Source organism: Gordionus sp. m RMFG-2023, chromosome 3 (genome assembly GCF_954871325.1).
Source record: "Gordionus sp. m RMFG-2023 chromosome 3, tfGorSpeb1-WG-v2, whole genome shotgun sequence".
NCBI lineage: Eukaryota > Metazoa > Nematomorpha > Gordioida > Chordodea > Parachordodidae > Gordionus > Gordionus sp. m RMFG-2023.
In genome coordinates, this window is record NC_088777.1 from 13,781,889 (window position 1) to 13,806,681 (window position 24,793).

The 24,793-nt window shown below is 27.2% G+C and overlaps 1 protein-coding gene across 3 annotated transcripts; it reads right to left on the reverse strand.

The window, feature by feature from the left end:
* Nucleotides 1-673: 673 nt before the first annotated feature.
* LOC135927513 (glycogen [starch] synthase-like) lies at nucleotides 674-24,711 on the reverse strand. 3 transcript variants are annotated; one of them, XM_065463538.1, is made up of 12 exons: nucleotides 24,512-24,711; nucleotides 24,211-24,463; nucleotides 17,885-18,081; nucleotides 17,543-17,757; nucleotides 16,210-16,479; nucleotides 15,560-15,644; nucleotides 15,054-15,204; nucleotides 14,641-14,831; nucleotides 11,020-11,242; nucleotides 9,351-9,514; nucleotides 9,053-9,174; nucleotides 674-1,763 (listed from the first exon to the last, which is right to left on the reverse strand). In XM_065463538.1, exons 1-12 carry the CDS (start codon nucleotides 24,644-24,646, stop codon nucleotides 1,415-1,417), a joined length of 2,355 nt encoding a protein of 784 aa, XP_065319610.1. In that variant the 5' UTR covers nucleotides 24,647-24,711; the 3' UTR covers nucleotides 674-1,414. The 3 variants fall into 3 exon arrangements, with proteins under 3 accessions (XP_065319610.1, XP_065319611.1, XP_065319609.1); XM_065463537.1 differs by having other exon boundaries at nucleotides 677-1,763; nucleotides 9,351-9,526; XM_065463539.1 differs by lacking the exons at nucleotides 24,211-24,463; nucleotides 24,512-24,711 and adding an exon at nucleotides 18,172-18,306 and having other exon boundaries at nucleotides 676-1,763; nucleotides 9,351-9,526.
* Nucleotides 24,712-24,793: the final 82 nt, after the last annotated feature.

Consider the following 24,793-nt stretch of genomic DNA (forward strand, 5'->3'; position numbering starts at 1 on the left):
TTTAATAAAAGAGGATGAATTTGTAGGCTGGTCAAATGCATTTGTCTTGTACTTATGGAATTATAGTGCCTGATAAATCCTGGCATAATATGGCATATGAATTTCTTTTAAATTTAAAATTATGCCGAACGCATTTATATTATATTGTAGCATTTTTTGGTTTATAAGGACGTTTGGCTTGTTAAAGGTGGGTGTGTTGTATTATTTTTACAAATCTATACTCATTTATAAGATGAACCTGCCAATTATTTGATAATGTATTGTTTATATTTAAATAATTATTTGATTAAAAAAACAGGCAGTTTTATTTTTTATGGAATAATTTTATATTAAAAATTATATTATTCACGATTTAAAATTGACTTTTGATTTTAAAATAAAAAAGTATACTCGACTCGAAATTATTTAAAATTTTAAATCAAGTGTATCGCCATTAACAATGATACACTTATATTTTTTTTAATATTAAATTTGAAAATAACTTTAAAAATCACTCACATTTTTGAAAGTAATAATTAGCGGGTTTTCCTCATTTCAAACAAATAAAAATTTAAGTGTAATAATCCTTTATTACTTTTATTTCCGGTATTCCTTTAAGGTCATTATTCCCAAAAAGAAAAAATAATAATTGTCATCAAATTTATGATTTTGGATTCATTTCCATTTACGTAGAAAAATAATTTTTTTGCACCTGGGAAAAATAAAAAATTGATATTACAATAAATATAAATATTATGTACTATATTAAATTTAAATAAATTTAGAAAAAATATTCAGATTTTTTAAAAAAAAAAATCTATAATGCTCTTTTTTCATACTGACAGTACATTTAAGATAGCGGGAATATAATTAATAAATTTTCATAACTTCGCGTCTTGTAAAATTATACCAAGTAAATGAGAGACATTCGCATTTCTTGCTTTAGTCTAATTTAGAGCACATAAACCAAAAATTTTCCGACATCATACAAGTTTTCACAAAGATAATGCATCGTTTTTTTAAAAAGTGATTGACGTTTATATATCAAACAAAGTAAATATCCTCTGTAACTATCACCTTAAAAGTTGAGTTTAAAATATCAAAAAAAATAAATAGAATAATATCTTAATTGTCAAATTTAATTATTCAAAATGTCGTTTTATGATTGGGGAAGGTTACCAAATGGTATAAATTTTTTCTAAAAAATATCGAGTAATTTACAAAGATAAAATTTAATATTTGCACTAATTTTAAGGGGTAAAAAAATTGTGTAAATATTGCATTTTTTGGCGAATGAGATTTTTGAAATTAGATGGATGAGAAAGGGTAAAATATCAAAATAATCAGAATAATTCTTACATTAATATTAGTAAGCTTATAATTTTCGATTGAAAAATAGGGGGCAATGTACAAATAAAAAAGGTTCATGAATGATTCATATTTGTGCCAAATCCTTCTTTTCGTCTTTTATTTGCCTGTCCTCTATTTTGCGGTCTCTCTGACGGGACTCCTTTAGGATCAAATTAGCGATAGCATCTGTAACAGGTTGGGACCCGGTATATGGGTTGGATATTTCACCAGTACTATCCGATTTTTTATTATTCAATCCCGGGCCAGTTTTCGCTTCAAGCATCTGTTTTAATACATCAGCATGAGACGTATGTTGAGCTATAATTTCTTCTGATGCTTCCGAATCATCAGAATCTTCGGAGTCCGATGCTGATAAGGAACCGACTGTAGATGAGGTTCTAGAACCGGCCGGACTAGGTCCCACTGAGTAGGGTCTATTCGCAAGAAAAAAATTAAAAATGAGTGTAAAATTTATTATTTTAAGAAATATTTTCAGTTATTAAAATTTCACCAATTTCAAGTATCATAAAAAGTTGATATCAGTATCTAAAAAAATATATTCGAGAATTACTTTAATCAAGCAACTAATACCGTCTCTGTCAATACTGATACAGGAAAATTTAAGGTAATAAATCTATAACCACATACAAATAAAATGAATCATATACCCTTCTACTATCTACAGCTGAAATAGGGAATATACAAGTATAACCGAAAAGCATGTGATGAGAGAAAAGAAAACCAATAAATTTATATATTTCTCAATAAAAATCAAAAACTTATTTAGGCCAAATTTGAAGGCCCCTTTAGGAACCCCGTTATTTATGACTTTTTTATTACCAAAAAATATCAAATTGTTTGCCCACAGAGATTTTGCCAAGATTATTAAGAGTAAGGATATAAACATTGAAAAATCGATGGCTTTAAACGTTGTAGGAATACTTAACCATTATGTGTTTACTTACTTAGTTCATGATTTTTTCACTCGTCAATAAACATCGGTTTAGATTTTAAAAACTCAGCGTGGACAACAAAAATAGATTAAGATTTTGTAAATTAATATAATATATGGAGCTAGGACCAAAAATATTTCCCATAATTATGTAAGCGTAATAAGGAAACTCAACAAAAAAATGGCTTTAAACATTGCAGAAATACTTAACCATTATGTTTACTTACTTAGTTCACGACCTTATCACATAATCGTGGCTTGAATTTTGTAGTGCTCTACTTACGTTTTTTATATTAAAATTGATAAAATAGAATTTTAAGATTTAAACCATTATTTTCGATATAGCCAATTGAAATTGACCAAAATGAAAGAATATTTAAGGTTTATTTAAAAATAACAAATGACCCACTTAAAACTAAGAAAAGCAAAGATAAATTCAATTTTAAAGATGCATAAATATCTTTAATTGATCAATCATTTTTTTAAGCATATATCGTCCACTTTAATCATAACTGAATGGTTAAGTTTAATAAAAAAAATCAGGGATATAAACCCTTCGACAAAAAAATGAGTCCAGGTCAGGAATAAAATTTTTTTTAAAAGTTCGGGTTTGGAGATCATAAAGAAATATTGACTTAAAATTACACAATTTATTTTTTTATTAATTTTGATACTCCGAAAAAATAATAGACATGCATAATTTACAAGTAAAAAAATTAATTTATAAAAATGTTTTGCTTAATCGCTTGGCAATATCATTTATAATATAATATTATTACCTACACTACAAAACAAGCATATCAGGGGTTTTGTTAGAGGGGGGGGGGAATTATTAGGGGTTTCCCCCCATAAAATTTATTGGAGATATTTAGGTGCATGCATTTTAGGCTTGGCTATATTATAAAAATAATCTTGGGTTCTCAGAATTATAATCTATATTTAAAGGTTATTAATTACTAATTTATATTTAAAGTTCGTAATATATTGTTTACATTTTTTGGGGTGAGGGATATGCAGGGGGAAAATATTTATTACCTTAAAATGATATTTACGAAAGCAGGTAAATTTGCGATGGGTGAGGGGGAAGGGCTTGACAAAATTATTAATATTTCACTTTCTAAAATTGATTAAAACAAGATATGCAACGTATTCATATTATATAGCATTTATAAAATTATCATTCATAATAAAATATTATTACCTACACTACAAAATTCACATATATCAGCTTCTAAGATTGATATAAATTAAAACAAGATATTACCGATAAAATGCAAGTATAAAAACCAGAAAATTTTGAATGGGAAGATATAAAAAAAATTCAATTTATTTCATAATTTTAAAGCAAAAATTTTTTTTCCGACACATAGAACCCTTAAATCTCCATTTTTAAAAAGGGCCCGGGTTCGGGTACAACCAAAATATCAGGGTTTAGGATCAAGGTTCAGATTCACATCCCTGAAAAAAATTAATAAATTTATGTAAATAAAGTAAAATAAAAAAATACATATAACTCTGCCAAAGCTTAATATTTTTATCTAGAATTTGGTTTACATTAGATAACCATAATATCTACCCATTTCTAAGCTAGCCAAATTTTTGAATGCTAAATAGAAAGCTCCAATCCTCTATCAATAATATATCTATAATGCCTCTTCCAAATAATGCTTAGGCTACAACCACCCAAGCTTAGCCGGGTAATAACCCTTTAAGTTCTCTCATAAATTAATATGATGCAACACGGTATTTGTTAATTTTTTTATTGATTCATGCATAATATAATATACATAAAAAAATTTAATTTAAAATGAAGGCTATCTCTGATGGTTTCAAATTCACATCATTGACACTTTATGGAAACCTTAGAAACAGTTTCTATTTTTATTTAGTTAGTTGCACGATATGCCTGGCCACCTTGTTCTTCAAATAAAGCATATTTATTATTATTTAAAACTAGAAGCGATAAATAATGTTTAAACAAAAATCTATTGTTGATTTATAAAATACATTTTACGATAAAAAATTAATTTTTAAAAAAATTAAAAGAAAGATTTTAATTAACTGACTAATCTGAATTTACATATAATGTTTACTATTAATAATATATTATCAAATTCTGTCAATTATAACTTAAATGCAAACTCCCAATCCTCGTCTACTATTTCAAGACCCAGAAAAATCAAATATTGGAATAAAGGAAAAATCGACAGTAAATTGTTATCTCTACCGGGAAAACAACAATTGAAAGTTAAAGACAAGGCTAAATATATTGAAATTTCTACAGCGTCACTTCATAAATTTAGACGAGATATATTTCCAGAAATAAATGGAGATCCTCTATAGGAATACGCTATTTAAAATAGAAAGTAAGAAAAAAAAATTGATCTATAATTAAAAGAAATATTATGGACTTATTAATGACAAATAATACGTTTACGATACAAGACAATATTAATAATTTACCGCCTGGTAATTCCAAAAATAAGGCTACTATGAGAAAATATATAAGATATTGGCTGGTCAAAAAAAAGAGCTGGCAAAGAGTCTGACAGAAGTATGCCTGGGGCTATAAATATTCGTCAAATTTACTGTTTAAAAGTTTTAAATATCCTAATAGAAAAATTATTTTTCTTAGATAAACGGAAATCAACCTGCATGTGGTACCAGTTTATGTCTGGCCCCATATAATGTTCGCCCGACTATAAAGATCCCTCTTCGAAGGGTAAAAAAGTTAGCATTCTTTGCACAATTGGAATCGGAGGAGTAATTTATTATAAAATAATGGAGGGAGCTAATAATGGCTTATTATTCTTAGATTCCATGCGAGATATTAATATTTTGCCACCTGGTGCAATTATTGCAAATAATGCATCTATTCATAAATCCCATTTAATCGATTCCAAGATAGAATTGAATATCTACCGCCATATTCACACTAGCTTAATCCTATAGAATTTTTTTTTGGTGTATTCATAAATAAATTTCGGGCAACCACTCCTCGACCTAATTCACGAGATGAAATTATTACCAATATTATTATTGAGCTCTTTCGTGGATTCATTCCATATGATTTTAAGAACTTTTAAAATCATATGCATCAATATCTGGAGTTGGGTTATCGCGGACAGCCGATTAATTAGGTAATCCATAATAATTAATTTTTATTTTTACTGTTTTATATTCTAAAAAGGTATTATCTTAGAAGTCGAAGAACATATGGAATGATTTTATAATATTTTGATTTTATACATAATTTTTTTATATACCTATTTTTAAATAAAACTGTGTCCAAAATGTTTTGAAAATTACCTCAAAATTTATAAATCTTCACAAATTTAATAAAATTATGAAACATGCCAGAAATTTTGCATTATTTTTTTACAAAAAAAACGAGAATAAAATATGAAATATAACATACTTTAATATTACTTACTATAAAAAATACCAAAATAAATAATTTTTTTTCAAATTTATTATTTCTATTATTTTTTTTAAAAAGTAATAATTTTTTGTAAATGAAGAAAAATGATTTAGAACACTATTTTATCTTTACATTCAAAATAGCTTATGTTATTTTTTTTCAAAATTAATTCATTTATATTTTTTAGATTTTGAACACAGTCTTACGTAAAATATATTTTATAAATTGTTAAAGATGAAAAAAAAAGTTTTTTTTTATCCTCCTCTTTTATTATGGTTAAGATGAAAAAGTTTTTTTAATCCCCCTCTTTTGTTTATGTTAAAGATAAATAAAGTTTTTTTTAATACTCCTCCTTTGTTTACAATAAAATGAAAGTTAAAAAAAAAGGTTTCTCTTTTTGGTCCTTTTGTTTTAAGTTAAACACAGTGAAAATAAAACATATGGCTTTTGTGTTTTCTCTCACTTTACTGGATTTCTTACTTTAGGAGTCCTCAGTAAGGTGATCCAAAAATATGAGTTAGACCGTTGGGTCCGGGAGACCACCCTGCATCCCAAGGTATATTTTGAGTTTCGGGAAGTTTAGGGGGGTAGGTTTTATCCTCAATTATGTACGATAAAACTAACACAACTCGGTTCCACAAAACGTTCTTTTTTTCACTTTGCGCCAATTTAATTTTAATTTATAATTGCGCCTTTTATTTTCCCTATAAAAGGGACGAATTTTTTATAGTTTAGATATACTTTATTTTTTCTGTAAAATAATTTTGAAAATCTTTACACACTTTTATGTTTAAAAATAATTTTGGAATTTTTATTAATAAAATATCATGACCCGATCTCAAAGTTCTTCATAAATAAACAATAGATTTTTGTTTAAACATTATTTACCCCTTCTTTTTTTCATTTCGAATAATAAATATGCTTTGTTTAATTTTTATTGTTTAAATAAAAGTATTTCAATTAATATATTACATACATATTTTTCACTAAGTCTATGAAAAATAAATTTTAAAGAATTCTCTTCGTATTTTTCAAAATTTTCTAGTTTTTTTACTTCCAATTTATAGGTCATATCCTGTTTTAATTTATATCGATTTTAGAGAGTGAAATATGTGAATTTTATAGGGTAATAATATTTTATTAAAAATGATAACTTATAAATATGCTATATAATAGGAAAATGCTGCTTATCTTGTTTTATATCAATTTTAGAAAGTGAACTAATTTTGTAGCAGGATTATAACTAAGAGTGGAGAAATCCCCCCGCCCCCCTCATCGCAAATTTGTGTGTTCTCGTAAATATCATTTTAAACTAATAAAAAGTTCCTCCCTACAAACCCCTCTCTCCAAAAAATATATACAATATACCACTATAAGGAAGAATTTGAAAGAAAAATTAGTAGAAGTTAACTTATTAAAATAAAGAGTATAATTCAAAATTTTTATAAAAATCTAATATAGTCAAAGACCTATAAGTGAACCTCATGATCTCCAATAAAATTTATGGGGAAAAATTAACCTAATAGTGCTCCTACCACCCTAAGTAAAATCCTGGATATACCTATGTTTTGTAATGTAGGTAATAATATTTTATTATAAATGATATTAAAGCTAAGCAAATAAATGAAATATTTAAATATAAATTAATTTTCAAATTTCTTACTTGTAAATTATGTGTACATTTATATGGAGTATAAGAATTTTTTTTAAAAAAAATTGTGTTATTTTGTGTCAATATTTTATGTTCTCCAAACCTGGATACTGTATCCGAACCCCATTTTTTAATTTTATTCCTGAACCCGGACCCTTTTTTTGTCGAAGGGTTCACATCCCTACGTCTAATCCCATAGTTTTGGTTTGAATCCAGCAAGGCCCAGGTTTTGTTTTAGAAGCCAACTAGGTGCTTATATATAATATTGGAGACGACCGCGTGATTATGATAATATACATTAAATAATAAGTGAGTCTTATTATATTTTAATAAAAAATGGTCGTTATTTAGTAAATTTTTATATGACGATCAACGCTATATATCATTACCCGGCTTAGCCAAAGGCATCCATTACAAATACAACACTAAGAACATTTTTGCAAACTTTCATATACCCTATCAATCATTTCTATAGACCGTCCTATCCTCGAGTGAATAAAATAAACTCGCCTAAGACATACCGCAAGTTAACCCAGCCCTGCCTTATATAAGATAAAAGAGAATATTAATTATATAAGCAGGAGCAAAATTCAATTTTAACAAAAATAAAACCTTAATTGGCATACTAAATAATCAAGTGACTTTACACATCTTTATAAACGACATCTTGAGGTCTCCCCGCTAATTTATCTCAAATAAGGAATAAAATAAGTTTTAAAAAAAAACAATGCTGATGTAGCAAAACTGGGTTTCGGATCAACAAAGCCATTATTATTAGATAATGTATCACTCAACTTGCAAGATGATGGATCAATCAAAGTTTTTACGAGAATTTATAGCAAGCTCTAATCTAAAGATCTTTAGTGCTACCCTAAAGGAGGAGCAACTATTTGAACATCCATAAAATTAATATTAGCTTAACATATAATACATATTTTTTTTAATTCTATACATCCATCCCATTTTTCATATTATCTTCAACATACAATACATAATATTTTAAATTTATTCATGCATCCCATTTATCTTATAGTTTAATAATTAGCTGGCTGACACTAAAAAAATATTAGTATCTCAAGGTGAGAAGACAAAATATCAAATCATTAAGGTCATACCAAGGCATTTCAGTGTTGGAGAAATTGATTTTGGTAGTTATTATTAAATAAATTAAAACTATAAGTATTACAGAGTAGTTTTAACTATATTATATACACACTAATTACTTTAAAAATATGAGAATTCTTTAAAATTAATACAACTACTAAGCAAAAATTATATTTTGAAAACGCTTGATTATTGGTTTACTATTTTTAAATATTATTCCTTCAAACACTCTGGTATGACCTCCGCCATAGTTATTTGGCGCGACAATATAAATATGGCGGTAATGAGAATGACTACTTATTTTATCTAGTTCCCGAAATTTAAAAAATAAGGAGCGTTGTAATGGCAAAAAATAGAGTATGAAAATGAGAAATGCAAGGAAATAAATAGAAGAATGGAAGGGGAAAGGATAAAGCTGAGAAAGGAGGTGTGGGGTTATGGAAATGGATAAAATTCCATATTAAGGTTAAAAAAATAGGTAAAATTGGGAGGGAGATACAAGAAAAAGTGGGGAAAGTAATGGAAGAAAGATGGGAGTATATAAAATAAAATGGAGTATAGAAATAAGTGATATAAATAAGTTAACAATGTGAACCTGGGATAATAAAGTCCTATATGAGGTTTCAAATGCCCACTAGGCGTATTTGGCTGACTCTGAGATTCTGATGTTTCATGGTACATATCGGGGAAAACTTTGCAAAGAGCTAAATACCTGGCCTGTATTCATAATGTATAAAATTATAATCAATCTTATTTTTTATTTCATTTATTCTGTCTCTATTATCTTATTAACTACCTTCCTTCGCCCATACTCCCTTCCTTCAAATCTATCTATGCCTATTCCCCATTCTGTCTCCCTTAATCAGGTTACTAATAAAATATTGTAACCATACCCTCCTATAATAAAGGTACAAATTCTTCCAATCCAACAAGTCGCTGAGTCTTTCCGTTCTGTTCCTCTGAATTATTCTTTGCCGACGCGTTAAGCAAGAAAAATCAAGCAAGTATTGCGCCAGTTGTTGAACAGATTCTTCGGCATTCTTAAACCTCCTGTCTACTATGTAGATACCTTAAATAAATTTATTTGCGTGTCATATTTTGTTCCTAACGGAAAAGCAACTTGACTTTTAATTTTTTGAATAAAAGCAACTTTTTTTCGTATCTATTTAATGTACAAATGATCCTTATTCTTATATGAGTTTACTAACTAAATAAATTATTTTATTTTTAAATTTTATTCTTCCCATTCCCTCTTTTTCTAATTTTCCAATACCATCTTCTACTGATCATGCCTCCTTCTTTATTGTCAAATATTTTTGCGCGACAATTTCTTATACCATATTTATCATTTATTATTCATCTGAATAGGCTAATTATATTTTATTTCTCATCCCTATTTCTTTTTATTATACCATAATCTATATTATAATTTCTGACTTATTTGTAAAGTTGGGTAATGGCGAAATGTCGGCTTAAACTTCAGGCGATTGCTGGAAAAAATCCATTAACAATAAGGTGTTTTAATTTATATTAGTTTCTTCCAAATTTGAGCTAATATCTTTTTAAGAAAAACCCCAAGACCAAAGTAAATTTTTGGACTTGGTTTAGCAGCTTAAATGAAATTGGTAATTACCCAACTATATTTATTTATCATCAAAACTATTGATAGCAGAGACTTGTGAGTAAGGTCTAGGATTGTTAAATCAATACCCATTAACTTCAATACCGTATTGATTGTAGATTCAATATCGTAGTGATATTTTGGTATTTTCGAATCAATACCCTATTGATTTATAAGAGTTTTCATCGCTTCAAATATATTGGCGGCCATTAAAATTGTAAAATATTTATTCATTACTTTTTCATCGTTTCAAATATATTGACGGCCATTAAAATTGTAAAATATTTATTCATTATATACTTTTTCATCGTTTCAAATATATTGGCGGCCATTAACATTGTAAAATATTTATTCATTATATATTTTTCATCGTTTCAAATATATTGGCGGCCATTATAATTGTAAAATATTTAATTATATATTTATTCATCGCTTCAAATATATTTGCGGCCATTAAAATTGTAAAATATTAATTATTATATATTTTTTCATCGCTTCAAAAATATTGGCAGCCATTTTCGACTTGTAAAATATTTATTTAAAATAGATTTCATAGTTTTAAATATATTTATAATTATAAAAATTATTTTCTATTCTTTTATATAATTTCTTCAGGGAAATTATTTATTTTACAATTCTTGATATCCTATATAAAATTTTGTGATGTGCTAATCTATAATTGCCGATTAAAAGACTGTAAATTATATTTTCGATTTTATTCGTAAAAGATGAGGTTCAGTCATAAATTATCAATACGGTATTGATTTTATAATATTGTAGAATCAATACAGTATTGATTTTACAATACTACATCGGGTAGAAAACAAGCTAGTGCCAAAAAAATGTTTTGAACTCTAAAAAATTTAAATTTCAGGACCTGAAAATAATTTTTTGACCAGATTTATATGGGATTTTAATTTAATGTGAGATATTTTGATTACCATAACTCATGGGATCCGTGACGTTATCTTGAATGAAGCAGCCAAACCCGGAAAGGTTTGTTGTAATGGAGGGTATACTCATAACTGTGCATTCGGCCGGCGTGTAACCCCAAGGTTCGTAATATGAAGGGAAAACTCCAAGATGACAGCCGCGGACGAAATCATCGTAGTCCATAGGGAGGAGAGGGCTTGTGGAAGAAAGGAATTCTGGGTGGAAAATAACCTTTTAAAATACATTAAAACATAATATATGTAAACTATATCTCTTTTTTCTTTACTTTCATTATTTTGAGTTTGTTTACAATGTCCATTCTTCCATTATATATTTACTAGGCCTATTCAAAAATATTTTTATTTGTCACATTTTTTGAATCTCACGAAAAGTTTATTTTTTGAATCTCATAATAAATTATATTAAAAATTACATAAACCAGAGGTATATAAAAATATATTACATCTCTACAATAATTATTGTTAGCTAGCCTAATTATGTTAGAGGAGAATGCTTCTGATGAAATTATGCTTGATGATGAAGATGAGAAAATTTCCTCACAAAAGAGAGCAATCATATGGGATCAATATCAAATCCTTAAAGACGGTGAAAAGGCTGCTTGCAATCATTGCAAGAGTATTATAAAATGTAAAGGTAAAACAACATCTCTTATTAATCATTATAATAGGTTTCATTCACACCTTAGTAAAAATAATAATAAAATTGACATTTTTTTAAAGTCTACACCAAATTCTTCAAAAAAAAATTAATTTTAAGGATAATTTATTAATAATTATTGATAAATAATAATATACCTTTTAAAATTATTAATTCAAATGATTTTAAAAATTTTATAAGTGATCTTGATTGTTCTGTAATCAATATGCTCCAATACTCTTAAATTGCACATGTATAATATATTTGCAGAAAAAGAACAGTTGGTAAAGGAAAAATATATAAAAATAAAAGTCAGATTAATTTTTGATCTGACATTTGGACTAGCAACACAGGTTCCTTTTTTAGGGCTAACAACCCATTTTATTGATGATAATTTTAAAATAAATAACATAATTTTGGATGTCAGTCCAATAAATGAAACACATTCAGGTGAAAATATATTTAAAGCCTTTGTTAAAATAATTAAAATTTATAATTTAGAGAATAAAATTTTTTATATAACTTTAGATAATGCAACTAATAATAAAACATTTATTGATACATTTTCTTTAAAATATCCATTAATAAAAATACATCCGATGCTTTGCCCATGTAATTAATTTAATATCCAAAGAAATTTTAAAATTTTTAGATCCTTCAATTCTAAAACTAAGAAACATTATTAGAATGATTCGTATGTGGTGGAAGGCAAATGCATTTCGGATCCCCATGCTCTCGAAAATGGCATGGGATTATCTATCTATCTATACAAGGAACATCAACTGCTTGTGAAAGGCTTTTCTCAGTTGGAACTAATTTATTGTCAAAAAACCGCATGTCATATAAGGAAGAAAATAAAAGAAAAACTCTTTGCCTTAAAAATTGGCTTAAATTATAAATTAAATTAATAATATACATTTTAATTTTGTTTATAACTTGATTATATATAATTTATTATCAGATTATTGATTACATATTATTATAATTTTTTCTGTTTAAAATCAAATTTGTAATAAAAAAATTTGTCAATATATTTGAGTATGATTTATTTTATTAAAAAAATTAATTCGAATTATTCGAAATATTCGAATCGAATACAAATAGTAGATTTTATTATTCGTACGAATTCAAATTAAATTATTCGATTCGTTTAAACGAATCGAATATGAATAATGCACTATTCGATTCGAATTCGTTTTTGAATAGGCCTAATATTTACTCATATCTTTATTTAATTTTTTTCCAATTCTTATCTTTACCGATTAAATTTCATACTAGAAATTTGTAGAATTTAAGTAAAGTTTTTGTAATATATTATACACAAAAATGGTAACGTAGTAAGCACCGTAACTAACTATGAACAAAGACTGAATAAAATATATTTTTTCCTTTCATCAATCGATATATATATAATAAATAAATCCAAGAATCCAAATAAATTATAAAGAATTTGTTATTTTTTTTATAACAATTCTAATGGTGTTGTTTTTCAAAGTTTTAAGAGAGTTTATAATGTTATATTCATTTTGTTAACAAGGTCATTTCATTAATTTTATCTTTACCCTATATTATTTTCAATCATCTAGGGTGGGGCATGAGCATATAGTGCAACTCATTCCTCTGATAGATCCTCTTTCTATCCCTGCTCAAAAACGAGTTTATCTTTTTATCGTAACCCCTTTCAGCTTTCAGTAATGAACAAAAATCTTCACTGACCCTTAATTAATATATTAATTTGTAAAATATTATTATCCGTCCTAATGATATCCCTTTGCTATGTTTAGCCCAAATTAATTTAAAAAATGGCTTCACTGGCTTGACGCCTTACCTAGCCAGAGTCCTACCCAAAATAGCAATATGCATTCGCTTAGTTTGCGATATCACACTTTAATAGAAGTGAGTTAGATTTTCCATACGAGTTTATAGTAAAGATAGACATTATCTGTCTTGTTCTAATTCCACAGGTTGCACTAGTTAGGCTAGATTTCTAATTCATTTCGAACTAATAACTTCTCAATAACTTACGTTCATATGGGAATCATTATTACTCGAGGGAAGTCATTAATGTGTGATTATTTCTCTTATGGGGTTTCCTTCCATATTAAAGGATTTTATCGACTGAGCCGAACCTCGAGATAAATACTCAAATTTTCATAAAGATTCATATTCATACCTCCTCTTTTCTATATATCAGGATATTTCGATCCCAATTATATGCTTTCTAAAATCAAGAGGTGAAAATAAAAATTATGACATATAGCCTTAATCATTCTTTATACTTAAAACAAAAAAGTTAATTTGAAACATTCAAAGGTAACCTTGTTTTCAAAATACAATTCCTCTACCCATTTAGAAACATTTTTATAAAAAATACATTTTTTGCTAAAATATAATAATCAGAGACCTGCAGGCCGGGCCCTAAGCCCGGGTGCTCGAGCCAGGCCGTATATTTTAAAACCAAATATTTGAAATCGCCACAATTAGCTATAAAAATAAAAAATAATATATTTTTAAAAAATCTGAGCTATGCCAGAAAATTTTTGAAAAAACCTGGGCCTGGCCGAAAAAAATTTTTTGAAAAAAAATCCGGGCTGGACCGTGCCAATGATACCTCGTCTCTGATAATAATTCATACTAATCTTTAATTGTCAAAAAATTTTATTTGGACAATCTGGATATCAAATATATTTATTGTAGTATATATTTTTAAAAAAAATAATTCATCATATAATGGGAAATAAATTTCAATCAATTATTGAAAAGACTGCATGGGATTATTAATAAGCTTTCTGATTAAATAACTTTTTTTCCATATTCCTTTTTTTCTTATACTTTTCTAAAACTCTATTTTCATCTTAATCTTTCCTCTTTTCCTTTACTACACTTCTTACTTCCCAATTTTTGTTTTTCTAATCTTTTATATTTCATTGTTTCCCCGTCCTTCATTCCTTTTTAATAATATATCGACAAACTTTGACTCTGTCTTGTTCTTGGTTAAACAAGCAGATTCGCCTGAGAGTATTGAGAACTGGGTCCGTCGCGTCGTCTACCATATTATGAGTGCATACTGGTGGAAGCGTTTTTCGCTGGGCGGCAAATATGCAACGCTTCAATTTTACGAAATCGTCCTGAGTTAAAGGATTATTTGCCGGAACTGTACCGGCTAAAAAATATTGGGAAAAATTTATTTTTAAGTTTTTTCCATTTATCGTAACCTTTTTGCTTCAAAAAATAGTTGATAAAAATTCCTGGAAATCACAATCAAACGGGAAATCTGAATAAACGATCACCCAAACAATCCAGGGAATATATATACCCGTTAAGCGGAGCCAGGTCCATTTAACGGTCATTTTGGTATATCAAAATTATCGTCAATTTTACTTACCTAAACAAGTTTCGAAGATTCTTTTCCCCACTTTGTCCTGTATTTCATTGACTGTTTCCTTGAGTTGCTTAACTATAGCTTGCCCCCTGAGAGATTCCACGTTAAAATTGTTAGTTCGAGCTGGAAAAATGAGAAAGGCTATAACCGTAGTCTAAAAAAAGAGGGAAGGGGTTGGGGAGATAAATTTTAAGGCTTCAATTTAATATGATGCAAAAAAATATTTTGTCATCCGTTGTTTAGCAGAACATTTATAAATATTAAATCCATAAGAAAATCCATTATTCTCCTTCTCTTTAAAATTAAAACGATTGATATTTAATTTTAAAAATATAGTGATCTTTATTTTATAAATTTGTCAAGTTCAATCTGGAGTCTATTAGCAATGTGAGATAGACTAAAAAACAAATTATAAATCAAAGAAATGTTGTAGAAGGAATCTTCCAAAAAAAATTAAAGAATTTTACAAAAAGGAATAATTTAAATTTTTCCAAAAAATTAATGCTTACATCTGTGCCAGACTTTTGCATAAAACTATTGAGTCTGGCTAGAGCTTCCAAAAAAATGTCGGCTCCTTTGTTACTAAATTCGTACCTTTTTGTCCATAAAAGTAATATAAAATATTGGAGGATGGATTATGTTCATTTTTTGAGATAATGGATAAAGATTATTTAATAAAAATATATTAAATAATTATATAGTGAATCTATATTTTGATTTGTATCAATATTCTTTTAATGAATGAATAAAAGAAATTCTTAGTAAGGAAAGCCCTAACCTAAACATTTGTTATGCTTGGATCAATAATTGTTAGTTTACTATAACGACTCATAAATTTTTACCCCTTAAAATATTTAATGACAACTTCCATGATAATTTTAAAAATTGAGGAATTTAAAGATCCATCATGAATGAGAGAATAAAAGAATATTCATGATAAAGCCTAGAATGGCCAAAAGTAACCAATTCTGAATTATGTGTATTGATCAAGCTTTGGCCCCAAAAGATCTTCCGATCCGGACCTTACACAACAGTAATAAAACTAAATAAGATAAAAGAAATAATATTTCCAGGAAATGAAAATAAAAGTGTCTTATTGAGCTCATGTAGAAATGGCCGTAAAAATGTGTCGGAGACTAGGAAAGAAAACATTACATACCTTCCAGCGATGAAAAAGTATAGCGTCTTATCAAGGTCGAAGTTGTAATGGCCATAAAAATGGCCACGAATAAAGTCATGAAGCCTTTCCTTACTTACCGCGTGAGCATTCTGGAACTCGTGGGAAGCACTGAATTTGACGACGTTAAGGCCGTTAGGGGTCACAATGTCGGGGCGGCGCTTCAACAGATGCTCAGCCTCATCCGCCGTGATCTGGCTCACCGTAGTGAAGACATGAGAACAGTGCACCGCGGATCGCTCCATGCAATATCTTATATAAAGAGGGGAAGGTGATTATATTTATATAATATCAAATAAAATATCGTTTTCTCCTTTTATTTTTTTTAAGATTTAATTATTTTTAATGTTTATTCATTCTTCTTTTTTATTAATTCCTATTTTTTTATCTGATTTTTTTTCTCCAACGATGTTGCGATCCATTTCCTACACTTCTTTTTTAAGGAAGATAAGAATATTCAGGAAAACTTAGGACAGGGCAGCATAAAAAATTATATTCCAATGATCATTATATAAATTTATTAAGGTTAAAAGAAAATTTAAAAACTTTATCAGTGAATCGATTTTCCAAACTATTTTTTTTAAATATTAGTTAATTTATATGATCTTAAAAATAAATGATTTAAAATAAAAGTCACTATTAGCAATTATCACGATATATGTTTTGCGAAATAGTCTTCGCGATATAATATTCGCTATATTGCGATTTGGGGTTTGCGATAACGACTTCGCTATACAAATTAATTCGTAATAAAAGTTTAGCTGCAATATATTAGCTCTATAGGGATTTCGATAAAAAAATTAGCAATGTTTGTCTCGCGATATTGTATTCGCTAATGTAGTTTCGCGATAAATTACGCTGTAAAATCTATTCGCGATAAAAGTTTCGCGAAGAGGTATTTCGCGATAAAAGTTTAGCGAAAAGGTATTTCATGATAAAAAAACTCAATTTGAAATGTTTTTATTTTTTACCAATGCAACGTGGAAGATCAATTTGGCAGCTTTATTACATTTTTATAATTTCTAAAATTACTCCTCAAGCTATTTGAACTGATGAATGTAATTTATGATTTTTATATTACATTTTTATAATAATATAATCCACGTGCGCATGATTTATGTTATGATTTACAAAATAATGAATTCCATAATTCTAGCTATTACTTTTATCATGGATATTACGCTTGTCATCGTTTTTAATGAGGAGAATAAAGCCTATGGTGAAAGTAATTCTTTTACAATATTACACTTATCAAGGCATTGGAATTGGCAGAAAAATCTGGATTGTGCATCTCTAATTAAATAAAGTAACTGACCTATGATAAATTCCCCTATCACCCGCTTCTTTGTCGAGGTTAAAATTGGCGAGATTGTTGTAAAAATCTACGTTACCAGCACACATATACCTTCCAAGTAGTGTGGCGTGAGTGGTGAAAACTATGGCACAAGGAATATTCCTGGTCCTGAGTAAGACGGCACCTACTCCGGCCATCCATTCGTGGAAATGGCAAACCACTTTAGGCATTGTGTCCTGTAATAAATGTAGAATAAAAATAAAATATAGAATAAGAGGAGAAAATGAAAGAATAAAGGCAAAAAAAATGAAAACTTTAAAATAGGAATAAAATAGTCGAATAATCAAATAAAGATTAACCAACCGTAATCGCATTATTATTAGCTCGTTGAGCCTCTAGAGAAAGCTTGAACCTGTGGATAAACTCTCCCACGAACCATGTGATCAGTGATCCAAAAATGAGGGCGTCGTTAGCGTCCTGATCCCCTGAGACGGGCAGTCCAATGCGCGCCACCCTCCAATACTCTTCCTTCCACTGGGGAAGCATGTGGTAAGCATTACCTTTTGAAAACAATAGAAGGCAAATATAATTAGTAGTTATATTTGTATATTTATTTTTTAAAACGAGCACGCTTTCTTTATATCTTCTACCTTTTAAAGAATGAACAAGAATTCTAATTGTTGAGCATGGCTTGCAAATGTCGTTGACTTCATTTCCAACAATCGGAATTTTAATTTCTTTAATTAAAGTCATTTTGTTGCAGGAATATTAGATATTGCTAATAATGCCTACTTACTTCCTGGATAACTTTAGCCCTAAGGCTCGATGATCTTTTAATTAAACTAAGGATTTCTTTACAATTATTGTTTTTTTCTCTTTATTTGTAATTGCTAATATTCATAAATTTTTCATTATATTCATTTCTTAATTTTTTCACTTTCTCTTCTTTCTACTAAGGTGACAAGTGACCCGCATTACTTTTCCATCGAATAAAATTAGTGTTGGTAAAAAACATGATTTTCTTTATATTTTGTGGATTCAAATAGTTAATTATATTTTTTAAAATATGCCTAGGAAGAAATTAACTCTTGAGAAGTTATTACTGTGACATATTACATTATATCTGTTATTTTCCTGTAAAAATTTATAAATAAAATATTGCTAAATTTGCAATATTGAATTGACTAGAAAATATTTTATCATATCAATATTTAATATTTGTCTATTTATCATCATTTAATACATTCTAAATATAATTAAAAAATAAAAAATTAAAATCTAACGTTAAATTAATTAAATATTTATATATTATTATTATTCATATTAATATCAGTCAAATTCCAAATTAAATATTATAAAGGTGAAATATAGTATAAAATGATAAGAATAAGGAAGAAAAAGTGAGTCTAGCAAAGATCTGTGGAGAGAAGACTGACATTGAAACTTTGATAATTCTCTTTAAGGAAGCTGTCTGAGGAATAAGTCTTCTCGCAGATAGCTAGTATGCTAGGGGATGTGAGATCCAAATCCTTGAAAAAGGATAATGCAAGCTTACCAAAGGAGGTTAAAGTAGTGGATATTGGGATAAAGATGCGATCTCCTGATATTTCCGAATATTTGGAATTTTATGTTGTTCTTTTTGCTCATGTAGGTTTGGAGTTTGGTTAGATAAAGCTAATGAATCTATATAAGAATAATCCCAAACCAGAAATTGGTCCCGTTTCCATGGGATATAAGGGATATTCCGTCAGGCCGCTTTCCATAGGATCTAAAAAGTCCTGGTGGTTCAAGTATAGCGGTATTTGGGCGGATTTCAATGCTCGGTGGATCAAGGAATTGCATAGGGTGTGCCTAAGGATTCGCCCTTTGCACTATCTGCAATGTAAGTTTTTCTTCAGGGGATTCTGCAGAGCAGAAGTGAAGAAAGGTTATTGTGCAATTTAGGCGGATGGATATTTTAATCGATCTAATCTTATATTTTTGGTTATTTTAAACAAAAGAATGAAGCAAATATAACACAATTATTTTTCGGGTCAAGGGCCGTGTACCTATGTTTTATTGGGCCCCGCAGGAATCAAGAGTTTATTTTAGCAAAAAAAAACTTCAGGATTAACCTACATAAAATCGTTTATAATAATAAAAATTTAGCAATTAATTAAAACTTATTTTGCAAAAAACAAAGAAATATATTGATTAAAAGCCCGATTTAAATTAATTTGAATCTTATCATGCCAACCATAAATAAAATCAAAGATTTCATTCTTTTTTTTAAATTTTGGCCTGGGAAGCATATGGGAAAAATATATAAGGCTACTTCCAAACAAAGTAGCAGAGTAATTTGTTGAATTAATTTTTTAATAATAATTTTTAAAAAAATTGCGTTGCAGAAAAGCCCTCGGTCGCCTATATAATTTTGCCACTATATAATCTTTGATTTTATTAAAGATTAAATGGCAAATATATATAATGCATAAAAAAAAATTAATTGTAGATCATTGGATCAAGATAATGATAATATTAATAAGACCTTCATTAATTTGGTAGAACACTCTTATCTGCGATCAGACAAGACATCCTATATTTTCTTTTACATAATAATGCATATTTAATCAGAGAATGGATAAAATCGATCAAAAATATAAAAAAAAATTAACTTAAAAATCTTTATATAATTCATTAAAGAATTTATATTTTTTTACATTATTATTTTAAAAAATATATGAAATTAATTTATGTGATAATAAAATGCTTCGATCTTTAATATATGTATAATTAAATAATAAATATTTTTAACGCGTGTCAATTGTTAAATTGGTGAATTTAATTTCATGGTGGGGGGGGGGGGTATAATAAATGCGCAAGTATATACAACGAAGCTCGATATTATGATTCGATTATATAAATTAATTATTCGTTTAGCATGATTCGAATGCCCGATTCTACTAGGTCATAACTAAACGGTTTCGCGATAATTCCTAAACTCGATGAATGTTTAACTGAAGGAAATTTTCTAATTGACTGAAATATATTTAAAATAACAAATATCTTAAGTCAGCAGTAGGATTAAAGATTATAAAGATATGGGTTAAGGGTTTGAGAAATATGGATTAGGGTTTAGATTGGGTTTTAATAAAAATTAAATCATTTTTATTAACAGCTTGTCAAACCTGATAGATTATGTGATTAAAAAATTAACGAATAGAAATTTAAATAAATCAGCTATTGTACTGGGAATTTTTCTGAGTTGGACCATAATCCCTTTTCATCAGTATTGGGCTAGGTCAGGATCGTATATAAAATTTTAATCAAGATGAACAGATTATCAAATATTCGATATCAGATTTATATCGTCCGATATCTATAAAAATTATGCTAATACCAAAGGCTAATACCGAAATTTTGTTAATTTTCATTTCCTTCTATTAGGAGGATAACAAATAAATTAATACCAATTAAAATTGGCGTCTTTTAATCCTTCATACTATGCAGACTCGAGTCATTTTTAAAATGTTATCACTTAAATTCTTTCGATAAATTTTATCTGTATCTTTAAGTAGCTTAATATTTTTAGGTAAAGTATATATGTGCAAAATTAATTTTAATTTTTTTTCGGTAATTCATGAGCTATAATTATTTTTTGGAGTTTTTTAAAACCTGTTTTAACATTGATATATTTAAATATAAATAATCACTTTTTTTATATATAATTTTTATTTTAACTAAAATATATTATATTAGTCTTTGAACCTAGACAAATATTCTACATTATCAATTTTATTTATATATTATTTTATATCATATTGCATTTTAAAATATTTGTCTTTTTTATTAACTCTCTCTTGTTCAAAATCTGTCAATTTTAAAATAACAATAAAATCTTAAAATAACAGTTAGTCATTTCATTTTTAAAATATAGAAGCCACAAATAAATTTAATTCTAAAATAGTATCTAAATTGGGGTCCGAGGGAACCCCATAGACTTTCGTCTCATTTTATTCAAATGTGTTAAAAAGAATTAAGCAAACCAATAAAACAATATAATTTTATTTTGTTAATTGAAATATCAGGCTAGGTAGATTTTTAAATCTGTTTTTGAAATTTTTTTAAAAACACTAAAAAAAAAATTTAATGAGCAACAGCGAGATATTATCTATGGTGTCTAAAAAAAGTGGTATTCAATAACCTCTCATCCTAATTTACTAATTTTAGACTTAAAATTTAATTTGAATTAAAAAGGCAATCATATGCATTTATTGATCAAACTTTCGATTTAGAGCTCTCAACCCAAACCGGGCTCGAACCTAAACATTTCAAAATATTCGGGTCTTGGCTCAACTTAGGCATAAAAAATAATATTTTTCTTTTGTTTTATCATTAAATTAAATGATAATTAGAAGCTGTCCGTGATAAGGACATTAAGCGATTCAAAGTTTTTTTTTTCCATTTTTTTTCATAAAAATGATTGTAATTTATTATTTATATTTTTTAGGGGTGTACCGATACCACATTTTGGAGGCCGATCCGATCATCCCGATTTTAAATTGGTATCGGCCGATTACCGATCCGATATCATATCTAATTTTGTATCCTGAAAAGATATCATTGGTTTTAATTTTAATATACTTTTTATTAGTATAACATTTATAATATACCATATCTTATGTCATTTTAATATATTATAATGATCAGTTATAGTTTATATTCAATTCAATTTCAAATCTAAAAGTATATAAAATATTTTTATTGTTAAATCACTTTTATATAATAAATTTAAAATAAATATTTAAAATAGTATTACATTAATATTTCGAAGATTTCTTTTTAGAAATACCAAAATTTCCAATTTATCAGAGGTCAGCTTGCGGCGATGGTAACTGACAATATCACCAGCTTCACTAAAAACAGATTCTAAAGAGATTATCGCATATTTTTATAAATAGAATGCGCAAAAAAATAACAATATGGCAGAATGTTTATTAATTAATTTAAAAAATATACAAAAAAATGGATTTCGATTTTATTTATAAAATTAAATGATTTTAGATATAACTTTTTTAAAAATTTTATAAAATTTTATTTTTGTTAAAGACTATATTTTATATCGGATTGGAAAATTTTATAATATTGGTCGATAGCCGATATTTTAAAATGGGTGAAATATCGGCCCGATCCGATCTGATAAAAATATCGGAACATCACTATTTTTACTTATAAATTAAAATAAATTTGGGATGGACACTGGCTTATAAATTATTAAACATTTTGTCAAGCTTGGGCTGAAGTGAAGGGCTTTAATAGAAGTTAATGTCCAATTAAAATATTTGAAATAAGATAAAATTGCTTAGTATATAACAAATTTGAGTTTACAATTTATTTTTTGGAATTAGTTTATGTTAATTTAATCATTACTTTTTTTATTATAATTTTCAAGTATATAATTAATTAGGAATAAGTAACTCCAATTAAACTAAAATTTATAATTACTTTATTAAATATAATTAATTTTTTTTATGAAAAATAAAAGGATTAATAAAAATAATTACAATCATTCTTCATTCATATTTTTTAAATTTTTTATGAAAAGAAAAATGATTATTTCATTTTATATTTTGGGTTAGTAAATATAATAAGATCTAAACTTTATTCAAAATCATTGTAATTAGAAATTAATGTAAAAGTTCATAGTAGGCCTATCAAAAATTATTAGATATTCAATTTATTATATAATTGAAATTTATAAATAACAAATTATTTGATTCAAAAAATTAAAATCAAATGTGAATAATAATTTTTAAAAATTTGACAAATTGTAAATTTTAGTAAATATCCAACTTATTTGTTAATTTTAGAATTATTTGCAAATATTAGCAGGGATAATCTAGAACCATGCAAGTTGGCCTAAATTCCAGCTCAAAATTGGGCTTGTGCATAGTATAAAAAAATTGGGCCTACTAATTTTTCCATGATTAAAACTCTTTTGAAAATTATGTTATAGCTCAGATAAGATTAGGGTCAAAGCTATGCAAATTCAATTTTCTTAACTTAGCACAAAATTTGCTTGAATGTTTAGGTCTGATCTGGCCAGAAATTTTTAATTTACCCTATAAAAAAACATTTTTTAAAAATAAAATAAAAATTAAACATTTTAATTATAAGGAAAGAAAGCATCATTTAATCCTTTTTAAATCCTAACCCAATTTTTCAAGCCCAAATTTAGCCTGGCTCAATTTGTTTTAGCCTACATTTAGCCCAATTTTTTTTAGTTCTGAGATTTTTGGGCTGTGCTGGGACCTGCTTGCAAGTCCTATTTAGGAGTATAAGATTAAAAGGTTATATATGTAATATAAATTAAAGCTCCACATGAATCAATATTCTATATTCCATCATAAATTGGTATATGTTGTCTAATGTAATGTATCATTTATTTATTCAACCCACGGCAACATATTATAGGTTTTAGATGTTATGTATTCTTAATACTTAAAACCTTTTTAAAATATCTGAGTTCTAACATTTAAAATTATTTTTTTTAGCAATTTATATGTTTTTCTTAAACTGAAAATTCTATATATAATATATATATATATAATTCAAGAAATAAGTTCAAAGTATATTGTTTAAATTTTTAATAAATAGAAATGTATTATAAAAAAAATTATAAATATATTTTAATAATATAAACTATTTACCTATGTCAAATAGAATGATATTGGGATATCCCTCAATCAACCATCTTCCAAAAACAACCTTAACACCTTGATCCCTCATTGATTTTAAAGTGTCTCTAAAAACTGGATGAGAAGGCTCCATTCTTTCTACTTCTTGATTAACTTGTTGTTCATTATAAGGCCCAAATAGACAATATTGTTCACCTAATTCATCAGATGTTATAGCAGCTTTCGATCTGATAACAGTATAAATGCCTCCAACCTTGTTCGCGGCCTTATATGTAAAGTTTATAAAAAATATCAGAAGATTAATAAAACTTACTTCCCAGGAACATTCAAATACAAAACGATTTTCTGCAGCAGCTGATTCACCCCTATCTAGCATAAACGGATCGATTTCTTTCAATTTACGCGATAAATCTCCATAACTAGGTGTCCAATATAAACCTTTGGACATATTTATTAGGCTTAGAATTTATGCCTCATTTAACCTTAATCATTTTTTTAAATATAGAATATACTAATTACTTGCTAAAAAAATATTATTGATGTCCCATATGTGTCTATTAAAGGTCATGTGCAATGTGACGTGTTAAGTAAGAAT